The sequence below is a fragment of the Lycorma delicatula genome, chromosome 2, assembly GCF_047948215.1.
Source record: "Lycorma delicatula isolate Av1 chromosome 2, ASM4794821v1, whole genome shotgun sequence".
Classification (NCBI taxonomy): Eukaryota; Metazoa; Arthropoda; class Insecta; order Hemiptera; family Fulgoridae; genus Lycorma; species Lycorma delicatula.
In genome coordinates, this window is record NC_134456.1 from 165,751,965 (window position 1) to 165,774,441 (window position 22,477).

At 31.5% G+C, this 22,477-nt stretch overlaps 1 protein-coding gene across 1 annotated transcript in view; it reads left to right on the top strand.

The window, feature by feature from the left end:
* Kua (Plasmanylethanolamine desaturase Kua) overlaps positions 1–19,424 on the top strand; it is a 65,628-nt gene extending 46,204 nt beyond the window's left edge. The window contains exons 3-4 of the mRNA XM_075356639.1: positions 8,102–8,320; positions 17,871–19,424. Of these exons, the coding sequence (XP_075212754.1) occupies positions 8,102–8,320; positions 17,871–18,131 (480 nt within the window). The 3' untranslated portion in view covers positions 18,132–19,424. The remainder of the gene's footprint in view (positions 1–8,101; positions 8,321–17,870) is intronic.
* The last annotated feature ends 3,053 nt before the right edge of the window (positions 19,425–22,477 follow it).

Sequence of the window (22,477 nt, forward strand, 5' to 3'; positions counted from 1 at the left end):
TGAATTAAACACTCCATTCGTATTTAAAGAATTGTTACATGCACTTAAAAATTCACGGGACACTTCCCCTGGACCGGACAACATTCGCCTTTCCATGCTTTCACACCTTCCTAATTCGGCACTACAACAACTTTTGAATATTTTCAACGGTTTATTCTCCGAACAAGTCTTCCCACCCGGCTGGTCAGAAGCATTTATTATACCAGTACTAAAACCTGGTAAAGACCAGAAGAACCCCTCAAGCTATCGCCCTATTTCATTAACAAGCGTTTTGTGTAAAATAATGGAGAGAATGGTAAACCGCAGACTTACATGGTACTTGGAGAAACATGGCTTTCTATCTCCAGAACAGTGTGGTTTTCGACAAGGACGATCTTCCATTGACCATTTAGTGTCACTAGAAACAGCCATACAAAACGCTTTCCTCAATCGGCAACACCTCGTCGCTATCTTCTTTGATATAAAAAAGGCGTATGATACAGCCTGGCGACGTGGTATTCTTAACACTCTCCAAAAATGGGGAATCAAGGGCAATATGCTTGCTTTTATCCGGGGATTCATAAATCACCGAACGGCTCGTGTTCGTGTAGATGATTCGCTCTCAGATAGTGTCATCTTAGAGAATGGAGTGCCCCAAGGTAGTGTATTAAGTGCCACCTTATTTTCTGTAGCCATAAATGATATTACCAAATGTGTTCAGGCTCCTGTCTCATGCTCTCTATTCGCTGACGACTTTGCTATCTACATTGCAAGCCGTTCGGCACCCACAGCAGAGAGACTACTGCAGAACACTATATATCACCTTGAAGCTTGGTCCAGGATTACTGGTTTCACATTTTCATCCGAAAAAACAAAATGTGTAGTTTTTTCTCGGCTACGAAACCCTTCTATTCCGCAAATTTTTCTGAACGGTGAGACTATTACTATCTCTAATTACGTTAAGTTTTTAGGTTTAATTTTTGATAGTCGTCTTACTTGGGTCAAACATTTAAAAGAATTGAAAACAAAATGTTCCAAAATTTTAGATATGATGCGAGTCCTTACTAACACCAAGTGGGGAGCCGATAGATCATGTATGATACATTTTTACTATTCCTTTGTTCGCTCCCGTTTAGATTACGGTTGTGTGGCCTACTCATCAGCTCGTCAAACCGTGCTTAAAATGCTGGATAGTGTACATCATGCTTTCCTTCGGCTTGCTACAGGCGCGTTTAGATCAAGTCCTGTCGCAAGCTTACTTGTAGACTGTGGTGAACCATCACTTTGGGATAGACGAGACCAGCTCTTATTATCTTATTTTGCTCGTCTCAGAGGACAGCCAAATCACCCGGTTCTTGAGTCAGTCTTTAAAAATCCTAATCTAGGAAAGTATGAGGATCATCCACGTCGTACTGCACCTGTAGGTGTCCGTACCTGGCGTCTGCTGCAGCATATAAATGTTGACACACCGTCATTCTTTCCTATGTACCCTTGCTCATATCCTCCATGGGGAATAAACCTCATAAATTTTAATTTTGACCTGACTACATGTAATAAACAATCAACACCATCTATCGTCTTTCAGCAGATGTTTCAGTGTGTTCTCTCCAAGGCGAAACCAGACGCGGTTGTATACACTGATGGATCGAAACAAAACGATACGGTTGGGTGTGCTTTTGTTGTCAATGAGAGAACTTATATGTTTGGTCTCCCCAGTATTACGAGTGTGTTTACCGCTGAACTATATGCTATAAATAAGGCTCTAAACATCATTAACCCTAAATATAGAAAAATTCTTATTTGCAGTGACTCGTGTAGTGCTCTCCAAGCCTTAAAGAACTTTTATTCCAAACATCCTATCGTCATTGAAATTTACAACGCAATCGCTGAGTTGAATAATCGCAACACAGAATTAAGTTTTTGCTGGGTCCCTAGCCACGTAGGGATTCCAGGTAATGAACATGCAGATTCCGCTGCCAAAGAAGCATGTAACCAGCCTCCTTTCACCACCCGAGTTGCTACTTCTGATTTCATTAACTATGTAAAACAATTATTAAGAACAAGGTGGCAAGGTGATTGGACAGCTACTGTTGATAATAAACTCCGTCAGATTAAAGATTCTGTGTTACCATGGAACTCCTCATACAGAAAACCCCGGCGTGAGGAAGTAGTACTCTGTCGATTGCGGATAGGACACACGAGAGTCACACACGAGTACCTGTTTACAAGAGGACAACCACCTCTATGCGCAAGATGCAACTGCCGCGTGACTGTGCGCCACATACTCGTGGACTGCATATGTTATGCGGCATTGCGTCGTAAATTTAAAATTCCTAGTAACATCCGTGGTATCTTGCGTGACGATAAGGAGGTTTTAAACCGCATGTTTATATTTTTACGTAGTATAGGGTTAATGCAAAAAATTTAATAAGTATGTATTCTTTAGTAATTGTATGTATTGTCTTATGTATTGTTTTGTTATCCGAGTAGGGAGCCTTTTACACTCCCTATCGGATTTTTTTGTTTTTTTTTGTATGTTTTTTAAATTCGTCTGTGATATTAGTTATAAGATTTTTGTGATATTAGTTTTAAGTTTTATCTCCTTTTTTAGTTTTAAGTTTTAATTATTTTTAATGATAGTTTTTAACATAGTTTTAAGTTTTATTTATTTTTAATGTGATAGGTTTTAACATAGCTTTAAGTTTTATTTATTTTTAATGTGATAGTTTTTAACAGACTTTTAAGTTACATATTAGTGTTTTTGTTATCCGAGAATGGGCCTTTTACACCCATTCCGGATTTTGTTTCTGTGATAGTAGTTTTAAGTTTTAATTTTATCTAAAAACCTAAAGTTATTTTTATTTATTTATTTATTTATGTATTTATTTATCTATTTATTTATTTTCCGGGCGATGATAACGTTCAACCGTTTTTCGCCCTTAAAAAAAAAAAAAAAAAAAAAAAAAAAAAATTTGGTTGGAGGCGCCATCTCCAGAAGTATCTTCCCAGTTTCTCCAGGTCAACCATCAGGACCTCCTCTAACTCTTCAAATGATCTACATTTTGTTGTTAGCACCCAGTCATCAGTATAGCCATGCATTTTAGAACTTGTCTCTGGCATGTCTGCAACATAGAGGCTGAAATGGAGAGGCGCAAATACCAACCCTTGTGGCAGGCCATTCTTGAGTTTCCTAGGTGAGCTTATATTGAATCCCATGATAACTGGGAACATTCTGTCGTTCAACATGTTATTAAGCAGGCAGTTTGCATGGGATTACACAGAGGACCTTACAAATCATGCCTTCTCTCCAGACAGTGTTGTAAGCGGCTGCTGATAAATCAACGAATGCAGTAGAATGTTTAAGATTTCTTTGGAACCCCACTTCAATTTACATTGTGAGCGAGAGAACTTGGTCTTTGCAACTTCGTTTTGGCCTAAAGCCTCCTTGTTCAATTGGTATAACATCAAATATCCTCTGACAGATTCTGTTGTAGATAAGCCTTTCTAGTAATTTATGCAGGGTGATTCAGGAGGATAGGGCAATACTTTGACAACTCATTCTAGAGGCTAAAAATAAGAAAAAAGTTCATATAAACATAGGTCTGAAAACGCTTCGTTAGCGAGTTATATTGGGTGAAAGATTTCACCCGAGTTTCAGTTCCTCCAGGTAAATTAAGGCTTTCTGAAATTCTGTGAAGGTCAATTAAGGGGCAAATTCAGCTGGGAAATCGAAAAAAATAGGTCCCAGAACTGTATCTCTCTTAGTTTCTAAGATATCCAATGTAAAACGCCAAAAATAGGGTCATAAAACACATTTTTTTATGTTTTAGTACAATAATGTTGTTAAATTACCAATAAATCATACATTTTTTAATCATAAATTGTAGAGAATTTAATTATAAGAAGATTGATGTAAATAATGTCAACAGAAACAAATAAAATTTTAAATATGTCGACTTTTATTAACAACAAAGATTAATTTTTAACAGATTGTAAAAACTTTTTCGTTATGTACAGTAGAAAATAACTGGAGGAAGAAAGAATACTTACTGTTTTTTTATGATAATTATAAAATTCTGCTTACAAGTAGTATTTCATGTGGTTTAATAACTTTCAAAAATGCCACTGTTGTGTTCAATGCACTTTTCAACGCGTTGTACTAGATTTTGTGTTGCCAGTCTAACGGTATCTTTGCGTTTCTTGATTATAGCTGCAGCGTTGAGAATGCGAGCTATCAGTTCATCGCGTGTGTCTACTTTTTGCTTGTAAACCTCATTTTTCAACCATCCCCACAAACAATAATCCAACAGAATGAGGTCTGGGGATCTCGGTGGCCAATTAACCTGTCCTCCACGTCCTATCCATTTACCAGCAAACTTTTCATCAAGACATTGCCTTACTTCATTAGTGAAATGTGTAGGAGCTCCATCAAGTTTGTAATACATTTCAATTCATTTTCCAGCAATATAATAAATTCATTATGTAAAAATTCCAGATAATTTCTCCCTGTGACACTATGTTGTAGTATGAAAGGACCAATTAATTGGTCATCTATGATACCACACCAAACATTCACTGAAAATCGTTGCTGGAAATATTTTTCCACTGTAGCATGTGGGTTTTCTTCACCCCACCGATGCGCATTCTGTGTGTTGTTTATTCTGTTACGAGTGAAAGTAGTTTCATTCGAAAATAGTATAAATAGAATTAAATATTAACCCATTGACAAAACTACAGCCGGCTGGCGTAGTCACCAGGCTGGAGATGTTGCACTTTCTGAATATGAAAAGGATGCAATCCATTATTATTTATTGTCCTCCATACTCTACTTTGTGAAATATTGAGCCATGTTGCAATTAATTGTGTGCTCGTTGCCGGACTATGTTGAACCATCTGCAGAATATTTTCACCTTCATCAGCATGATTTGCTTTCGTTCAGATGAAATATGAGCGCTGGGAAGTGTATCATTCTCACAAAGATTATTAAAAATTCTAATAAATACTTTACGATTTGGTACAACACGACCAGGTTACCTATGTCGATATTCCGTAACCACTGCTGCAGCACTTCCATTGCAAAATCCATAGATGAAAATCATGTCAGCATATTCGGTATTAATGAAGATACGCAGCATTTTTCAAAACAAAACTAAACCGAATTTCACTTTTTTAACAGACTTGATTTTTATGCACTGTAAAATGAATACAAAATTACACTTCTTAACAGTTTTCTGAAATTTTTACTATAAGAATTCAATGTAATACTGCAAACACGATTGATCAGCAAAAGGTTATTTAACACATTACCACAATTAACTGACAACAATGAGTAGTATTTAAACAAATTGTGATGAAAAAAATCAGTGTTGCCAACTTGTTTTCCATAGGTCTAAAATTATTGTACGTACTAGACACAATTGTTTCCTTTTTTTGTAACATTTTCTTCTAAGTTTTTGTCGGTTTTGTTGTTAATAAGAGTCAACATGTTTAAAATTTTATTTGTTTTCTGTTGACATTATTTACATCAATCTTCTTATAATTAAATTCTCTACAATTTATGTTTAAAAAATGTATGAATTATTGCCAATTTAACAACGTTATTGTACGTAAAACATAAAAAAAAGTGTTTTTTGCCCCTATTTTTGGCGTTTAACACGTTGGCTGGTATCCAGCCTAGGCATTTATCCAGATTCCTAGAAACATTTTCCCAATCAGCCTTTCTGAAGTTCCACCTACAGCGGGGTACAGAGGTCATGAGTGAAATTTGGCTACCTGCCTCTATAATAACTGTGCGGTGCTGGTTGTGGGGAAAATCACAGAGAACTTTTCGGGCGGCTAGCAGCGGCTGACTTTTGCTGTCAGTTGAGGTGAAACATAGATCCGGGTTATACTCCCGCCTTCAAGCCGCTGATTTAAAAATAAATCGGTCTTTAGCATCAAAGACAAGACTAAGATTCTCATCCTCAGCCCATCTCACCAGAGCCTCACCATTCGCATCACAATCCTTATATTTCCATTGTTCGTTCTGGCTATTAAAATCGCCCAAGTAAACCGCAGGATGAGGTTGTATTTGGATTACTGACATTGGCCATGAGACAGCTGGTGGTTTATAGATATTGGACACTGTTATACTTCCGATTTTAACTACAACATTATGAATTTCATTGCCCATGGAGGTGGAGATGAGTGGCGTTTTCTATATCACATCTAACATAAGTAGCAACGCTGTATGCATCATGGTATTTGGCACCAAGTAATTCATATTCAGGTGTTTTGCCTCTTTTCTGTAATTGTTCCTCAGTATTACAATGTGTTTTCTGGATTGCAACCAGATCAGTATTGTCGTTCTACAGTAGTTTTGATAAATACTGGCTCTTAGAATAACTTATGCTTTCCATATTTATGTGGCAAATTTGGACCGAAGGTCCAAGATTTCTTGTTGGCAAGTCCTGAAAAGGACTGTTGGATATATCTAGTAACATGGCCTGCAGATCGTAATACTGTAGGCTTGTGTCTGCATGGTCAGGAGAACCTATCTTCTTGGTTTGTCTGGCGGCCAGTATCTGCTAGCTCATTTAGCATTACCCAGGGTGCACCACATGGAGGCAAACTAGCTTTACAACTGTACAATGATTGAAATATACATGTAGGTGGCATCAGTGGCAATTGATTGCATCAGTGGAGCAGTGAAATAAATCTGAATTTTACTAACTTGTTTGCACTTTCACCACTTTTCATTTTAAATTTGTTTGATGTACACCATGGGGAGGGGGTAATTCCCTATTCAGCAATACCACAATTAAGAGAGATTAGTGTTAATGATGTTTTATAAATGGTGCACATCTGCCATCTTTACTTAGCATATTATATAAAGGGAAATATATATTAACATTTATGTTTATACATAATATGTAAAGTGGTTATGAATTTCTTGACAAATTACAGTTTATCAATCATGAAATTGTAATATGGTCTTACAAAAAAAAAATAATTATTCATTTATTTATTTTATAGTCTGACTATATTTTATTTGGTGATTTATTAAACAGTTATTATGTTTTTTCTGCATAAATAATGAAAATCCTGCTCATTATTTTTGTTTATTGTATTTTGTCATAAAATATAAATATTGATAGTATTTTTTATTGTACAATGTAGTGCATAAACCATTTTCTTTGTTTTATTAAGACTTTAAATCCTAGCCTTTAAGTTTATATGTAACAAACGATGTATTTTAAAGATGTATTTATTTACAAAAGATGTATTTAGTGCGTATCATACTGATGACGTTTTTCTCTGTGAATGATTTTTCTAGATTGTTTATTCAGCTGCTAAGTAAAATTACTTATTCAGTGATTAGTTAAATATATTTTTGGTATGAACCATCAGATTCTTGGAATTGTTTCCTCTCTTCTCAACATCTCTGAAGATTAATAAAAAACATTGGTTGCATTTTTATTGAATTTAGTTTACATTTATGTCAGCATTGGGGGTTAAGAATTGTTGCGATTATACTAAAAATTAAATAAAAGCAAATATTATTTATTAAATAATTTAATATTATTCATGTAAGATATTATGTCTCCATGGCTTGTCTTTCAGTTTAGTGAACTCATATTTGTCAAAAAAATGAATAGTCTTCTAGCAGTTTAAACTATTTTTCATACCTTAATGTTGAACAGATATGATTGTTTGTCTTATTCCAGTTGTAGATTGATCCTCTACCTTGAAAAATAACATGCAAAAGGCAAAGTGTTTCACTCCTCTTAGTATGTGACCAGACAAGATATATTTTTGTAGGATTAAGTTTAAATTACTTAAGAAAAGCCTACATGCTTTTTTAAGTTATTTGAGTTAATTTTGATATAAAAAACTGAAATGTTAACGTTTAGAATTTCATCACATATGATCCAACAGTGTCTACAATATTCTATTATAGATGTGTATTTTAAGTGCCTTTAGTTGTTGATGTGCTTTTAATTCATTAAAAACTATAAAGTAAGGTAAAGTAAAATTATCTCATTTATTCTATTAACATAAAATAAATTTCATGTATTAAAATTTTAAATGAAACTGACATATTTATTTACTGATAATGTTATTAATTTTTTTACATTTACAGAATTTCTTACGACCATTCCGAGAACATCATATAGATCCTACATCAATTACAAGACATGATTTTATTGAAACAAATGGTGATAATTTTATGGTAACTATTCCATTCCTTGGACGAATGACTTACATGTTCCTGACATCCACAGAAAAACAAGTTCAAGATCAGTTTAGCTGGGGTTGTTATATCTTCCTATTTGCAATATTCATTGCCATGACAAATCAGGTAAAAATTTCAAACTATAATGATAATTAATATTAATGGTAAAAAAAGGCAGTGCTGTAGGTATTATGTTTTTAAGAAAATAAAATTAGTTCTTAGTGCATATTGTAGTACCTTTAGTTTGATAAAGATACTGATTATATATACAATTGTATTTCTGTTTTTGACAGTCTGAATTCATTGTTTTTAGACAGTCTGAATTAAACATTTAATTGTTTTTAATTTAATTTTTTTCTATCTGAAATTTATATCTAAAGCCAATTTTGCTGGGTATTGCATTATACCTACTTTTCATTTAACTTGACACCTGAGATAACTGCATTTCTTACAACCTAATGGTAACACAATATCAGGCATAGTTGAGACTAGAGGGATTTAAAGAAGTAAAAAATGCCCACTATCAAAATCAAGTTTAATAATACATTCCACAAGATTGTTGAAGATTATTCCACAACATTATTGGATGCTATTACATTTTGGTTGAGCTGAACTGAACTGAACAATGTATATTAACAGAGTATAGGTGTCTAAAACAGCTGATTATTACAGAAATTAATAAAAAACAGTTTCTTCTATTCAGAAAAATCTTTTAATATTTTAAAATTTGAATGACATAATTTGTTTATAATTAAGTTTAATCAATATTTTAACAAATGAAATAATTAAATTTGGTTGATATTTAAAAGTAACTGTATTTACCAGTGTTAAAGTCCTAGTAAAGGCAGTTATTTTTAAACGGATTTGAATACTAGATTGTGGTTACCTGTGTTCTTTGGTGGGTGAGTTTCAGTTAACCACATATCTCAGGAATGGTCAAACTGAGACTGTACAAGACTACACTTCATTTACACTCATACATATCACATTCATCCTCTGAAGTAATACCTGAATGGTAATTCCTGAAGGCTAAACAGGAAAAAGAAAGAATTTGGTTGATATGCACAGAACATGTTCTTTCACAGTTTTATTACTTATACAGGCTGTTCAGGCTAAAGGTATCCTATATAGGTTAAAAGTAATGGCCTATATTTAGAAAACCAGTCATTGTAATCTCATAAATCAGTATTTCTCAAACTGTAGGACGCGCCTCCCTAGGAGGGTGAAAATCCGGTTTTGCAAAGGTAGGGTGTTGAAAATTGTAATAGTATACGAAATGCTCATGTTTTCAGTGCAGAAAACTCATCATCCACTCCTGCCCAAAATTCAAAGAGTGATTTATTACTAAATTGTCTTTTGATTTCGCTACTTGCCATGAAGTCTATGAAGATTTCTTCTCTCGAAGGACAGCAGTATTTTTAATGGATCCTTAACCCACTCGTAAGTTGCTATCAAGTTGTCGTCAGCAAGAAAATTTTTTAAAAATTTTTTGCTAGCATGGCTAAATGATTTTCAATGGTTACAAAAACAACTTTCACATGTAGTTCTTCAGCCTTGTAAATTTTAACACATTCATCCACATTTGTAAATATCTCTAGGGTTTTTGCCTTAAATTTCTGTTTCGCAATTTCAATTTTCTACCAAAAGCATTAACTTTGTCACTCGTATCCAATAAATGTGTATTTGCTCCTTGGAGTTGAAGATAAATTTTATCTTCAAGATTTGAAGATTTTTAATTTCTTGAATATGTCGACCAAGTAGCTCAATTCCAACACAAATAAACAATCTTGAAACTTCTCAGCTTCTGATCAATTTTCCTCTTCTAGACAAATGGCAATTTCATCTCTAATTCATAAACACAGTGCAAAAATTTCCCACATGATAACCATCTTGCTTTGCAATAAAATAGTAACACTGAATGTACTGCCCCCATGTCTTTACAAAGTGCACAAAAGATTCTTGATTTTAGAGCCCTCATTTTTATATAATTTACTAAGGTTATAAGTGTTGTTAGCACAATATTCAGACCAGGACTCATTTTTTTGGAAGCCAGAGCTTCAATGTGGATCATGCATTTTGTCCAGATACACTGTGGAGATTTTTGTTTCACAAGTGTTGTTTACTTTAGAATTTTCCAGACATTGAACGAACACAATGGCTATAGTGAATAAAAATAAGTAAAACCTTTTACTTGTTGTTTTTTAAGTAATCACTGAAGAAAATGAGAATAAAAAATAAGTATTTACTGATAGTGTTGACTGTACTTGACTTCCGCCAGTACTTTCCAGTATTCACTTATTACCAGTGGATACTTGCGGTATTCAGTACTTACTTGAAATTGTAAGAGTAAAACAGAATACTTATCGATATTTTTCAGTATTTACTTGCTCATATTTCAGATTGGTTCTGTGCTGACTTAAAACTCTTTTTTATACAGATATGGCAGCTTTTATGAAAATGCGTGAGTGTAAAGTGTACAAAAATTGATGAGAAATTAGTCCAAATAAATACAAACAGTTACTTTGCTTTGAAAAACAATCTAGAGGTTTTAGCGCAGACATTTTTAGATGAAAGAAATGAAACAAGATGTGGTGCTTTGAGATCGGATTTGAAGATGGAAATATTCTTGCAATATCTCAGTGATCCTGGCTATCAGTCAGGTATTGCTGAAGACTTTGGGGTTAACAGAACAACTCTTGGAAAAATGTTTAATTAAATCCTAAATAAAGTTAATGAATGGGCTGCAGAGTGGATTCATTTTCCTGAAACTATGGAAAAAGTTAATGAAGTGGAAGAAAAGTGGTTATCGCGCTTTAAAATTCCTATTGTTATAGGTGCCCTATAAAAAAAAAATAACCCCCTAAAAAAGGAAATAATAACAATAATAAAATAAATGATTACAATTAAAAAAAAACAAAAAAGAACAGTAGATACCAATTCATAATTTTTGTGGGGAACAAATGAAAACATGCAAAATCAAGTTGTGGTTACAACTGAATTTTGGCACTTGCTTGAACTAACCCGAGTGGGTTAGGTCAATCGTTGGGGACTATGTGTGACCTTACCTTAACTTACAACTTTGAACGTGCACACTACCTGTGAGTGCGGTTTGCAAGCAGATAATTTTTTGACTGTGCTCTAACAAATGCTCGACCCCAAAGGTCACACGCATTCTTTTTTAATATGTTTTTGTTTATTTTTTCTCTTATTTTTTATCTATTTTTTTATTTATAATTTTAAAAGGAAAGAGTAGGGAAAGTATTCAAAAGTTTTATTAGTCTATTTATTTATTGAAAAATTACAAATTTCATTCGGCCGATAAACTATAGAATAAGATTGACAGAGTTCCTGTTCTACTGATGGCTCTTGCTTTTTCTCTGACTCATTCAAAAATGTCATTATACGTTCCTCTTTTTTCATCTGCAGTTCGATCAGCCTAAGTTGTTTTAGTAGCACCATCCTCTGCAGCTCTGGCGTAGTTAACTTCAAACTTTCTTTAGTCTCGTAGTCTTGAGTTTTACTCTTTCTGATATTTTTTGAAGAGTCCTATCCACAAGTGGAAGAATCGTTGCTACTTGATCCAGCCAAAACATTAAAGTTTACGTCTTTTGATGTACCAACACATACTTTTCCTGGAACTTTAGGGTTAGTGGGTTATCTTTGAACATCATCATTTCAATAATTCATTTTCCCAGTCACACAAACTGATGTTTCTGTTGCCTGTAGCAATTTTATCTGTCTTTTTTTTCAGCTGTGTTTTTATATTATTAATGATTTTCTTAAGTCTCTCTGTAGTTGCTTTTTGTCCAGTTTTGTCTCATATTCTAACAATATTAAATTCCATGCATTTCTTTAGCTGATACTATTTTCGGCGTCATTGATCTGCTTAAAATCACTCTATTGTTTTTAAGAAGACTAACTAAACATTTTCTACTGTGTTCATTTTTTATACCAGAAATAGGCTCCTCAAACTGAGTTTCATCATCATCACGCTCAAAAATGTCATCACTGCACGCTTCCATGGCTAGATGTTACACACGAAACGCTACCAAGATTCATAACCGTATGTTTAAAACCGTAACCGTAACAATTGTTTAAAATATAAAAAATTGTAACAGGCATGATTCAACTTGTTTGATAACGAATACGTGCATACGATGATGTCATTCAATCAGTTTTTACTTATGTTGCAACAAGTAATTACTGATTATTACCAGTACTCACTTAATCCACTAAGTGTTAGCTTGTCAGTAATAGTAAATGTTTATTCTCATCAAAATCAGTATTTACTTTTTCGTTTCAGACCTTACTTTACTTAATAAGTACTCTTATAAGTACTTACTGATTTTTATATTCACTTCACCATTCAATCAGTACATATTCCGACGCAACTTTTCCACTCTATGTTTGCCTCATTTATAAAATCATTTAAGATAGCAAATAATGTGAGTGCTGTTGCTTTAATTTCTATTGGTTTGCAGAAAAATAGTTCTTTTACTGCTGACATACCATCACAAAATCAAACATAGCCAATGTTTGATTTTGTTCTTTGAAATTTATCTTTGTTTCTATCTGCTGCCTCATCAAACTGAATTGAAAACAATTTGTCACCCAACTTCCCAAAAAGTTGATGCTGTACATCCTTTAGTTATATCACTAATTCAACAGGCAACGGTATCATTTAGGTATGGGCTGCAATTGTTTGGTAAAATTATCTCCAAACATAGTTTCCACAATCCCAAATTGCAGGTGGCAAAATAAGCTCTTCACCAATGGTGTGAGGCTTTTTACATCTGACTATTTTATATGAAACTTTGTAAGAGGCTTTGCTTTTCATATGATTTTAATTTTAATTCGAAGAATTCTTGGGGTTTTTAATGTTGAAGTTTATCTAAATGAAGTTTTTCAAATGTTATTAAGTTTATTAGGTTTCTTGCTGTGTGCTGCCAATATTTTTGAGCAAATGACACCCAGGGACCTTTCTTCTTCACTTACTTCAGTGCTGGTAAACCCAAAATCTAAGTATTTTTGAGAATATTTTCTTGATTTTATTTTTAGAACCACGCTCATTTGCTATCGTCTAATGCTCGTTTATGCCCACTTAAAAATCCATGATTCTGTATAAATCTACTGCTGTTAATGTTTAATACCATGAATTGCAATTAACACGCAAATTACAACATACACATTCACAATAAATTTGATAGCGATAGAAGGATCGACTTAGCTGAGACTGGCTGGAATTGAACGAGGTGCAGTGTTTATACATGTTTGCGCAGACGTTCCAGAATGTTTGAGACAAATCAGAACTTTTTGTGAAGCAGTGAGAATGTTCGATGTGGCGGATGTAAGACAGAGCAATAGAGAGGCGTCAATTCTGGTTTTGTCAATGCAGTGGATCGTTGTTGCCAAATATCAATAAATTTACTTATTCTTGGTAATTTATAAGGTTTTTAATTAAGGTCATACTGTAGCATTAGCATCAAAATACATTATTGTTGTATGTGAAGGGGGCGTAATGAAAATTATGATTGAAAATTGTGTCAGAAATACTGAAAAGTTGAGAAACGCTGTCTTAAATGTAGGCTCAGTCAACAGGAAATATCTCTAAGATTTGTCTGTATACTCTTAAGGTCAGTGGAACCCACATGCACAGGCAAGCCAACTCACACGCAATGCGTGTAGTTAATAATAGTCAGTCAGAATGTGGACCCCACAATAGAAGGTTCAGTGTATGCATTGGTTAGTTGAGTTTCAGTCAGTACGCCTGTTCAATGGCATGAATGAACTGAATGAAATATCGATCCTCCTATATTCAAGTCTATTCATCAGTGGTATATGACTAAGAGAGACTCGAAGTTTGTTTCCACAAACTAGAAATCATCCAAAAGTTTCAGTAAGTGATGAGGCTGTGGATCGTGTACACAATGCATTCACTGCCAGTCCTGGAAAGTCAATTAGGTAAGCTAGTTATGAACTGCAAATTCCTTGTTTCACTGTTCACAATATTGTCCATAAGTGATTCTGTTTGTGAGTATATAAATTATAACTCCTTCATCACATTAACCAAATCGCCATGTATGATATCAGTTTGGTGCTGAGGTAATACACTGTGTTGAAAACAATCCTAATTATCTTGATATGTTGTTATTTAATGATAAGGAAACTATTAATGCATGTGGAAGAGAATCAGACACAATTGTCGGATTTGGGGTACTGAAAACTCCCATACCGTAATTGAAAATGAAAGGGACATACCGAAAGTTAATGCCTGGTTAGGACTGCACAAAAATGGCATCATTGGTCCATTTTTTTCACGGATCTGACTGTGACAGGACACACATACCTCAACATGCTTGAGAACTTTGCTGTTCCTCAGATTCCTGCAGGCTTCAGTTTCCAAGAAGATTGTACTCCACCACACTTCCATCGAGATATTAGCATGTTGTTTAACTGCATGGCCACCTAGTTCTCCAGATACCACCCTTTGGACTTTTTTGCTTGGGGATTTATTAAAAGTTATGTGTACCAAAGGAAGATTTGTGATTTAAACAATTGAAAACTGAGAATCGTTGAAATTGTGGTCTAATAATGCTGCAGGTGCTCCTAAACGCCTGGCAAGAGTTAGATTATCATCTAGATATCTACCGAGTTATAAAAGGTCTATATATTGAACTTGACTAACTTACATTAAAACTTAGTAAGTAGCTGTGTTTATTAAAAAAAATGGATTATATTAATTGGTTCTCTTAATATAAGCTATTACTTTTGGATACCTTTAGCCCGGACACCCTGTATTTTAGTGTTACTTTTAATCATTTAAAGACTTATTATATGTGGTATTTTATTTGTTAAATATATATAATGACAATGAATAAAAGGACAATTTTAGGTTTTAATAGGTTGCAAACATGATAATCCACTGAGTTGGTCTAATGGTGAATGCGTCTTCCCAAATCAGCTGATTTGGAAGTCTTGAGTTCCAGCATTTAAGTCCTAGTAAAGTCAGTTATTTTTGCACGGATTTGAATACTAGATCGTGGATACCAGTGTTATTTGGTGGTTGGATCTCAATTAACCATACACCTCAGGAATGGTCGAACTGAGGCTGTACAAGACTACACTTCATTTACACTCATACATATCATCCTCATTCATCCTGTGAAGTAGTATTTGAAAGGTAATTACTGAAGGATAAACAGGAAAAAGTAAAGGTTACAACATTATGCATGCTGCAGCCCCCCATTATTGTTCACCTAATGGTTAATTTGCTTTCTTAGTGGAGTTTTGTAGGAATGTCCAGAGACTTTGGCTTCTACCTTAAATTGTACAAACAAACTTGTATCTAGTGGTCTAGTTGAAAGATGGACTACATACTCCTCTTATAATCAGATCAAAGTTGATTAAATTAATTATATTTCATTACCATGGTTATTATTTATTACCATGATTATTTTGTAGTGTCTCCTAACTCCCGCTTGTTAGTTTCTGATTAGTAGCATGTCCTAACCTAGCAAACTAAAGAAACAGTTTTTGTATTTGTTTGCTGTAATTGCATAAACAAATGATGTAAACCATTCGAGTTGCACTCTAAAATACATACTAAAATAACTGATAACTGATCCACATTAGATTGGAGGACCAGTTAATTGATGGTCCTGTAATGTTTTACATTACCCTTGGTTACCAAAAAACTTGAAGTAATTTTGTTAAAATTCAATATTACATAACTTATTGACTTGGAAAATAAACATGATGTTTATTTAACTGAACTATTTTAGTTGTCTTTAAAATTATAATAGCAAAAAAAAAAAACTTTGAATAGGATGAACCTTTTTTATAGTAATTGATAATATGATATATTATTATTTGGGTATTGAAAATATGATATTGTTGATTCTAAAGATCTCATTATCAATTTTTGAAATTAAAATTTTGGTCTCCAAGTTATATTGTGTTCAAAAAACTAAACAATAGTTTTTAAATCAAAAGTATATTTAACCATCTTATTTTTTAAATAATTACTCCATACATTTTATGACATTCTTGAATAAATACATGATTATAAAATTTTTACTGTTATACATTCTTTTGAAACACAACCATTTTTGTAAATGATATTTATTATCTGTTTAAATATTGGTGAAATATATCATTTAAAAAGCGCTAAGCCTCCCGTGCTAGGCAGAGATAATGTATATAATTTAGTGTTTCAAGTCAAGAAAGATACTTATGCAGTTTATTCTACATTCTAGTTAGCATTAAAAAGCTGTTATACTCAACTTTTTCCAGTCTTACTTATTGTTTGTCATGTGAAATACCTGTGCTGCAAGAGATACTAGCTCTAGTTGTCTTCTCTAAGAGTAATGTTACTAAACAAAGAGTCCCTGCTGTGGGCACAGTGAAACACCCACCCAATCCAAGTGACACCCACTTGGATTGAATATTACATTTCTGTAGGCTTTGCATCATAATGTGTAGTAGTACATTTAATCTAGTGAAGAAGGTGGTGTAAGTAATTCACTAAAGTCCATATATTCTCCATTAAGACTAGCATGGGAAGGTAATTTTTGAGAAAGCTGTGTTATTTTTGGGCATGATGTGTCTGTTAGTTCATCTATAACCTTAACTTACAGCATTTAATGGACAGTAAATTTGGAGAAGGATTTTTATTTGTTTTTTTATATTAAATCATGATGAAAATACTATTTATTATTGATTTAAAACTAAAAACCATTAAAATTATTTTAATGCAAAATTTGTTTTATTGATTTTACTAGAAAATATTTTTAAAGAGCTGATGCTATTTTAAACAGTTTTGGACTCCTGATCTATAATAAAAATCCTGATCCTAAAACTATTAAACCAGCTAGGTGTAACCTTTTAATCATGGTAATAATCAGTCTTCAGGGTTGACTTTTGTATAACCTCATGGTAAAAAATAGTATGTGCAGTTTGAAGCCAGAACCACCCCATCAGACTATATAAATTCTAAAGACAGTAACTCAAACAGATCTTTCCTCTCAATTATAGTGTGGATCCAGTTTGCATCCAACCAGACCCCTAAAAATAAAGGGGGAGGATATTGTAATGGATGATTTCTCAACCCCATGAAGGGTTGAGAAATGAGATTAATGAGCTCATCTACAGGAATGCCACAAAGTCAGTGTCCATCTTTAAAACAAAAGATATTGAAGATTGATGTAGTTCATTGTTAATAATTTTGCATCTAGTAATTCAAGTGTACACAATAAAAAATGGCTTTTTCAGTGAATCTTATTACCCATGTGAAAAAACAGGAAGCTAAGGAAAACCTTGGCCTTCCTCAAAATTATCTGTGGCATGTTAAAGTAACCTACTAAAATATAAACCATTCAGTTATTCATCCATGTTGCTGAAAAATATTTATCAGTAACTATTCTATTCGTTTCTTTCTTTGTGCTGGTTCTTACATCCATAGTATTTATATTTCTGATGCTCTTAAATTATCACATTGGTTAGCTGATAATGGACTATGTAAAATTGACATAATGTTTAGGTAAAAATGTGTGCCATATGTTTGGAGCAGTTCAGTACACTTTGAAATGTGCTGAAATTTATTTTACTTCCAAACATTATTAGCACATAATGTGTTACTTAAACATTCATTATTTATATAATTTTTTTATTATTTCAGATACATAAGTGGTCCCATACTTATTTTGGTTTGCCTAAGTGGGTCGTTTGGCTACAAGAATGTCATGTAATTCTGCCACGTCGTCATCATAGATATCATCATGTGGCACCTCATGAAACATATTACTGTATAACGACCGGTTGGCTTAATTGGCCTTTAGAACTTATTCGTTTTTGGCCGGTATTAGAGTCAGTCATTACATATTTAACCGGTTGTCGACCACGAGATGATGATCTGAAGTGGGCACAAAAACGCACATGACTCCATGACAATTCAGCATGTATACTAAATATCCTACTCTCTACAACATAGCCTGTATTTAGTTATACCCTAATCATGTAAAGGCATGCTTTTTTGTTAGTGATTTAGCCATAGCAGTTTTACCAACACAGTTTTACATTGTTTATTATTATAATTTTTTTTATATTATTGTTTATAGTTTAATAACATTTTAATAATGAAATCTTTATGCTTTAAAGCATAAGTTTTGTAACCGTTGACAGAAATTGCTGTAAATAGATCTGTTTTAATTACAATATTTATATATTTATATTTTTATGTAAAAAGAGACCTTGTTATTGAGGAATTGTAAGGTGCATTCCCACCTGTTTAACCGGTCATTGTATGACTTTTTATTCGACTACCATAATTAATTATATAAATATATGAATTAGTATTTATAATTATCTTCTTCATCTTTATCATCATTTATTTATAATATGGTTGTTTAAAAATATTAAATGTATAATAAAATATGTTAAATATTATTGTGTTCATGTTATGCTAGAATATTATTGTAATTATATATATTTTAAAATGTTATTTATTAATATTTATTGTGTAAATGTAGTTTTGCTTAAAATCTGAAGTGTCATACAAAACTGAAAACTAAAATTTTCTGTGGTGAATTTTCCATGAATGTAAAAGCATAAAAGTAATTAATTGTGATTGTGATTATGTAAAAAAAATCTAATTAAGTTTTATTTACCTGAGTAGAAGTATTAATAATTTTTTTGTTTACAATATTAAGTTATTGTTATCTTATGTATTATATTATTTACTTGAATAATATTTACTTCTAATAACAGTATTATTCTATTATTTTAATATGTAGTATTTATAGTAAAACATTTCTAAGGGTTTTTACATTCTGTCTTAAATAGTGGTCTGCCTTTGTTTTATCATTTTGTGCATTCATTATTTTTCTGTTGGAATTTTTATTATCAGATCCAACAATGTCTGGCCAGTTGGTTTAATAATTAGCATGCTAACTCGTAGATTAGTTTGTTTCAAGTTTGATTTCCAAAAATAATTTGGTAGTGTTTCACATTGATTTTCATCCAATTCATTAATATATGTAGCATCTCCAAGTTGTAAAAATTTTTAAAATGAAAGTTGCTATATATAGCAGACTAGTCCTTCATCCCAAGGTGTATTTCTCTGTTATTATTTGTTTACATTGCTTTACATAAAATAAATAAATAAGTAAAAAGTAAAAAATAATGTTCTTTTTTCTTTTGAATGCTTTCTTATATTTTTAATATTTGGTGATGAATAAAGAACAGTTAACTCTTTTAATCATGCATAAAATCTGCTATGAAAACAGGATTTTTTTTTTTTTTAAACTACAGACATGGTTTATTATTTGAATAATTTTGATGTCTGATAAGAGATCATTCTATAAATGCGCATGATTTGTTTACAGTTATACAAAATTCACCACCAGATTATATACTGTAAACATATTTAATGAATTTTACTAAGATATTTTAAATAAATCATGTCATAGATCTTAAATACATAAAGTAAATGCAAAGTATCATCTATAAGTTTTAGTTAGGTTTAAGATGAAAGCCCACAGCATGCTATACATTTTGACAATATTAAAAAGGAGAAATAAAAGTATTAAGTATTTAAAAAATATATATATATATTTAGAATGCAATTTCAAAACCAAGTACTTTTTAAGATAAATCCGGCAGTCAAAGAAGCACAGAAAGAGTAACAAATTTCTTGAGTGATCTTCCAAATCTTCTACTTTTATAATACCATAATGCACAACTAGATGAAATAAAGTTTTTTATTCTATAATGCAAATAAATAAAATAAAGTAACAGCATTTACTTTACATCATAAATGACTGGTATTAGATTAAATTATTTAAGTGTATTAAATTTTTATTTTATAATTTTTTTTAATAGCTTCTGTTGTTAGGTTCATAAGCCTGTTAAAGGTTATAATTTACAATTATCGATTTAAGAGAAAACAACCTAAGATTGTTTTAATTTAAATGATCTTTGGGACAATATCACGCAGATCCCTGAAATAATTTTAATTTCAAATTTAAGATACTGTTTATTTTACAAGATATTGCAAAAAACGTTTTGCAGAAATAATGGAATCAATTCTCAAGTATTTCTTCTTGTATTTTCATTCTTTCAAAAGCTTCATTAAATTTTTGTTCAACTAAGAAAATCTCTAAATTATTAAATTTTTTCCTTCTCTTATTAAATGAAAAATAAAAGATCCACTTTTTATTTTTTATTAATAGTTTAATGAAAATTACTTAATTTTGTTTTCTTTTTGTATTAAAAGATTGGTAAGAAATTTTAGAAATTAATTATTCATTAAAAAAGTACTTTAAAACACAGTATGTAGTCACAAAAATGTATACAGATATATAGTTAACTGTTTTACTTCACTTACTTTAATCTCTCTTCACTTTAATGTCATTGTTTACTGTTTCTATTTGTATCATTTAATTTCTTAGTAGAAAAACCAAATGTCTGTTAAACAATACTTAGATATGATTTTTACATACTCTAATAAATTCATCATTAGTTAACCCACTGGTACTTGCATTGTTAGAATCAGGCTAGTACCTACCTAGTGTACTCCACATCCTACCAACCTTTATTTTGTATGTTTTTTCATAATCATTTTATTATCTACTTATTTGTTTATTGTATTTATTCTTATAAATATTTCTTAAGTAAAATTTGAAATTATGGCACAAAGTAATTTAAATACTTTATTTTATATTTTATTTTACTTTATTTTATATTTCATATGCAAAAAAAAAAATGTAATTAATAATTATATTACGAATGCATAAATATTTGGAAATGAATCATAAACCTATTACCTAATAAACATAAAATATTGATAATTAAAATACTTTCCATCTCATCTTGTTAGTCAAATTTTGAAAATTATCTCATTCCATTTGAAGAATTTTTTCCGTAATGGCCATTAAATTTCATTTGTCATTGTGTTTAGTTTTTGAAATATTTTCATTATAATCTTTGCAGTTGATGATATCAGTTTTAGGGTCATAGGAACTACCTGTGTGTCAAATTCTTGTGATGGGAAATTGTTGATTTCTCATCACTTTTTGCAGTAAAGATCTAAAAAAAGTGATATTTGTTTTATTTTGCCCTATTAAAAGTGACTTACATGAGTTTAGGGCCAAAATCTTTGGAAATCCCTCTTCTTGCAGATGTTTTCAGGTTTACTATTACCATGAGATCAATGTCAGTATTTTTATAAATAAGATCTAAACAAAATAAAGATGAATCGCTGTACATAAAAATTACAATTAAATAAAATAACAATAAAACAAAGTAATTAAAAAATCCGTGGATATAATGAAGGTCAGTAATGATATTAGTTGAATTTTAATGAATAAAGACATTAAATTGTTATAAATTGACTTAATAATTAAAAGTGGATTATAATTACATTTAAAAGGTAATATATTTATAAGATAGAATCAGAGTAAATAAAAAAAACAAGAGATAAAAATTTGGAACTTACAAAACTAGTAAACATTCCACTCTTCACTTGCACATTATCATATTCATTTTCCTTAATTCAAGAATTGTAGTTATGCTTACATACTAGCACTTATGTATTTACATTTAATGTATTTACCCTTATGTAATGATCTGAAAATACAAAAGATGACCAGAGCAGTATACAGTATACAAATTTAAATACCTCTTAGAGGCTCCATATGTTAAGAAAAACCTTAAAACTATGGTATGGCTAATTAAATGAAACATTGGAAGTTTGAAATAGTACTGTAAAATGTTGTTTGAACACAATTATACTTAAATAAAATTAAAGGCTGTTTTTTTTTTTTTTTTTATAATACTCTTTTAAAAAAATATTTAAATAAAACAGAACATCATTTATATTTTTCTAAAGTACATTGATTTTAGGTGTAAGCAATTTTCGAGCTGCATAATTTTGATAGAACAATTCCAAATCTTAGGAAGTTTAAATGTTAAAAGTACAGAGTTTAATCCTTATCTGATTTCTTATTATTTTATTTATTACTTTAGTAGTGTTGGTATGCCTTTAAAAATGATTTATATTTTTCTGCCAAATATCTTATTATAATGATTTATTTTACAATAATAAGCTATAACTGTAATTAAAAAAAAAAATTAACCATAAATTAATTTAACAATTAGAAAGTAAACTTGTGGATAATTAGAAAGAATAGATAATAAAGAAAAAAGTTTAATTTAAAAATACTCATTCAACTGCACAGTTTAGCGTAGTGTACTCCTGTAGTAGTTATAGTCTTGCCAATTATAAAA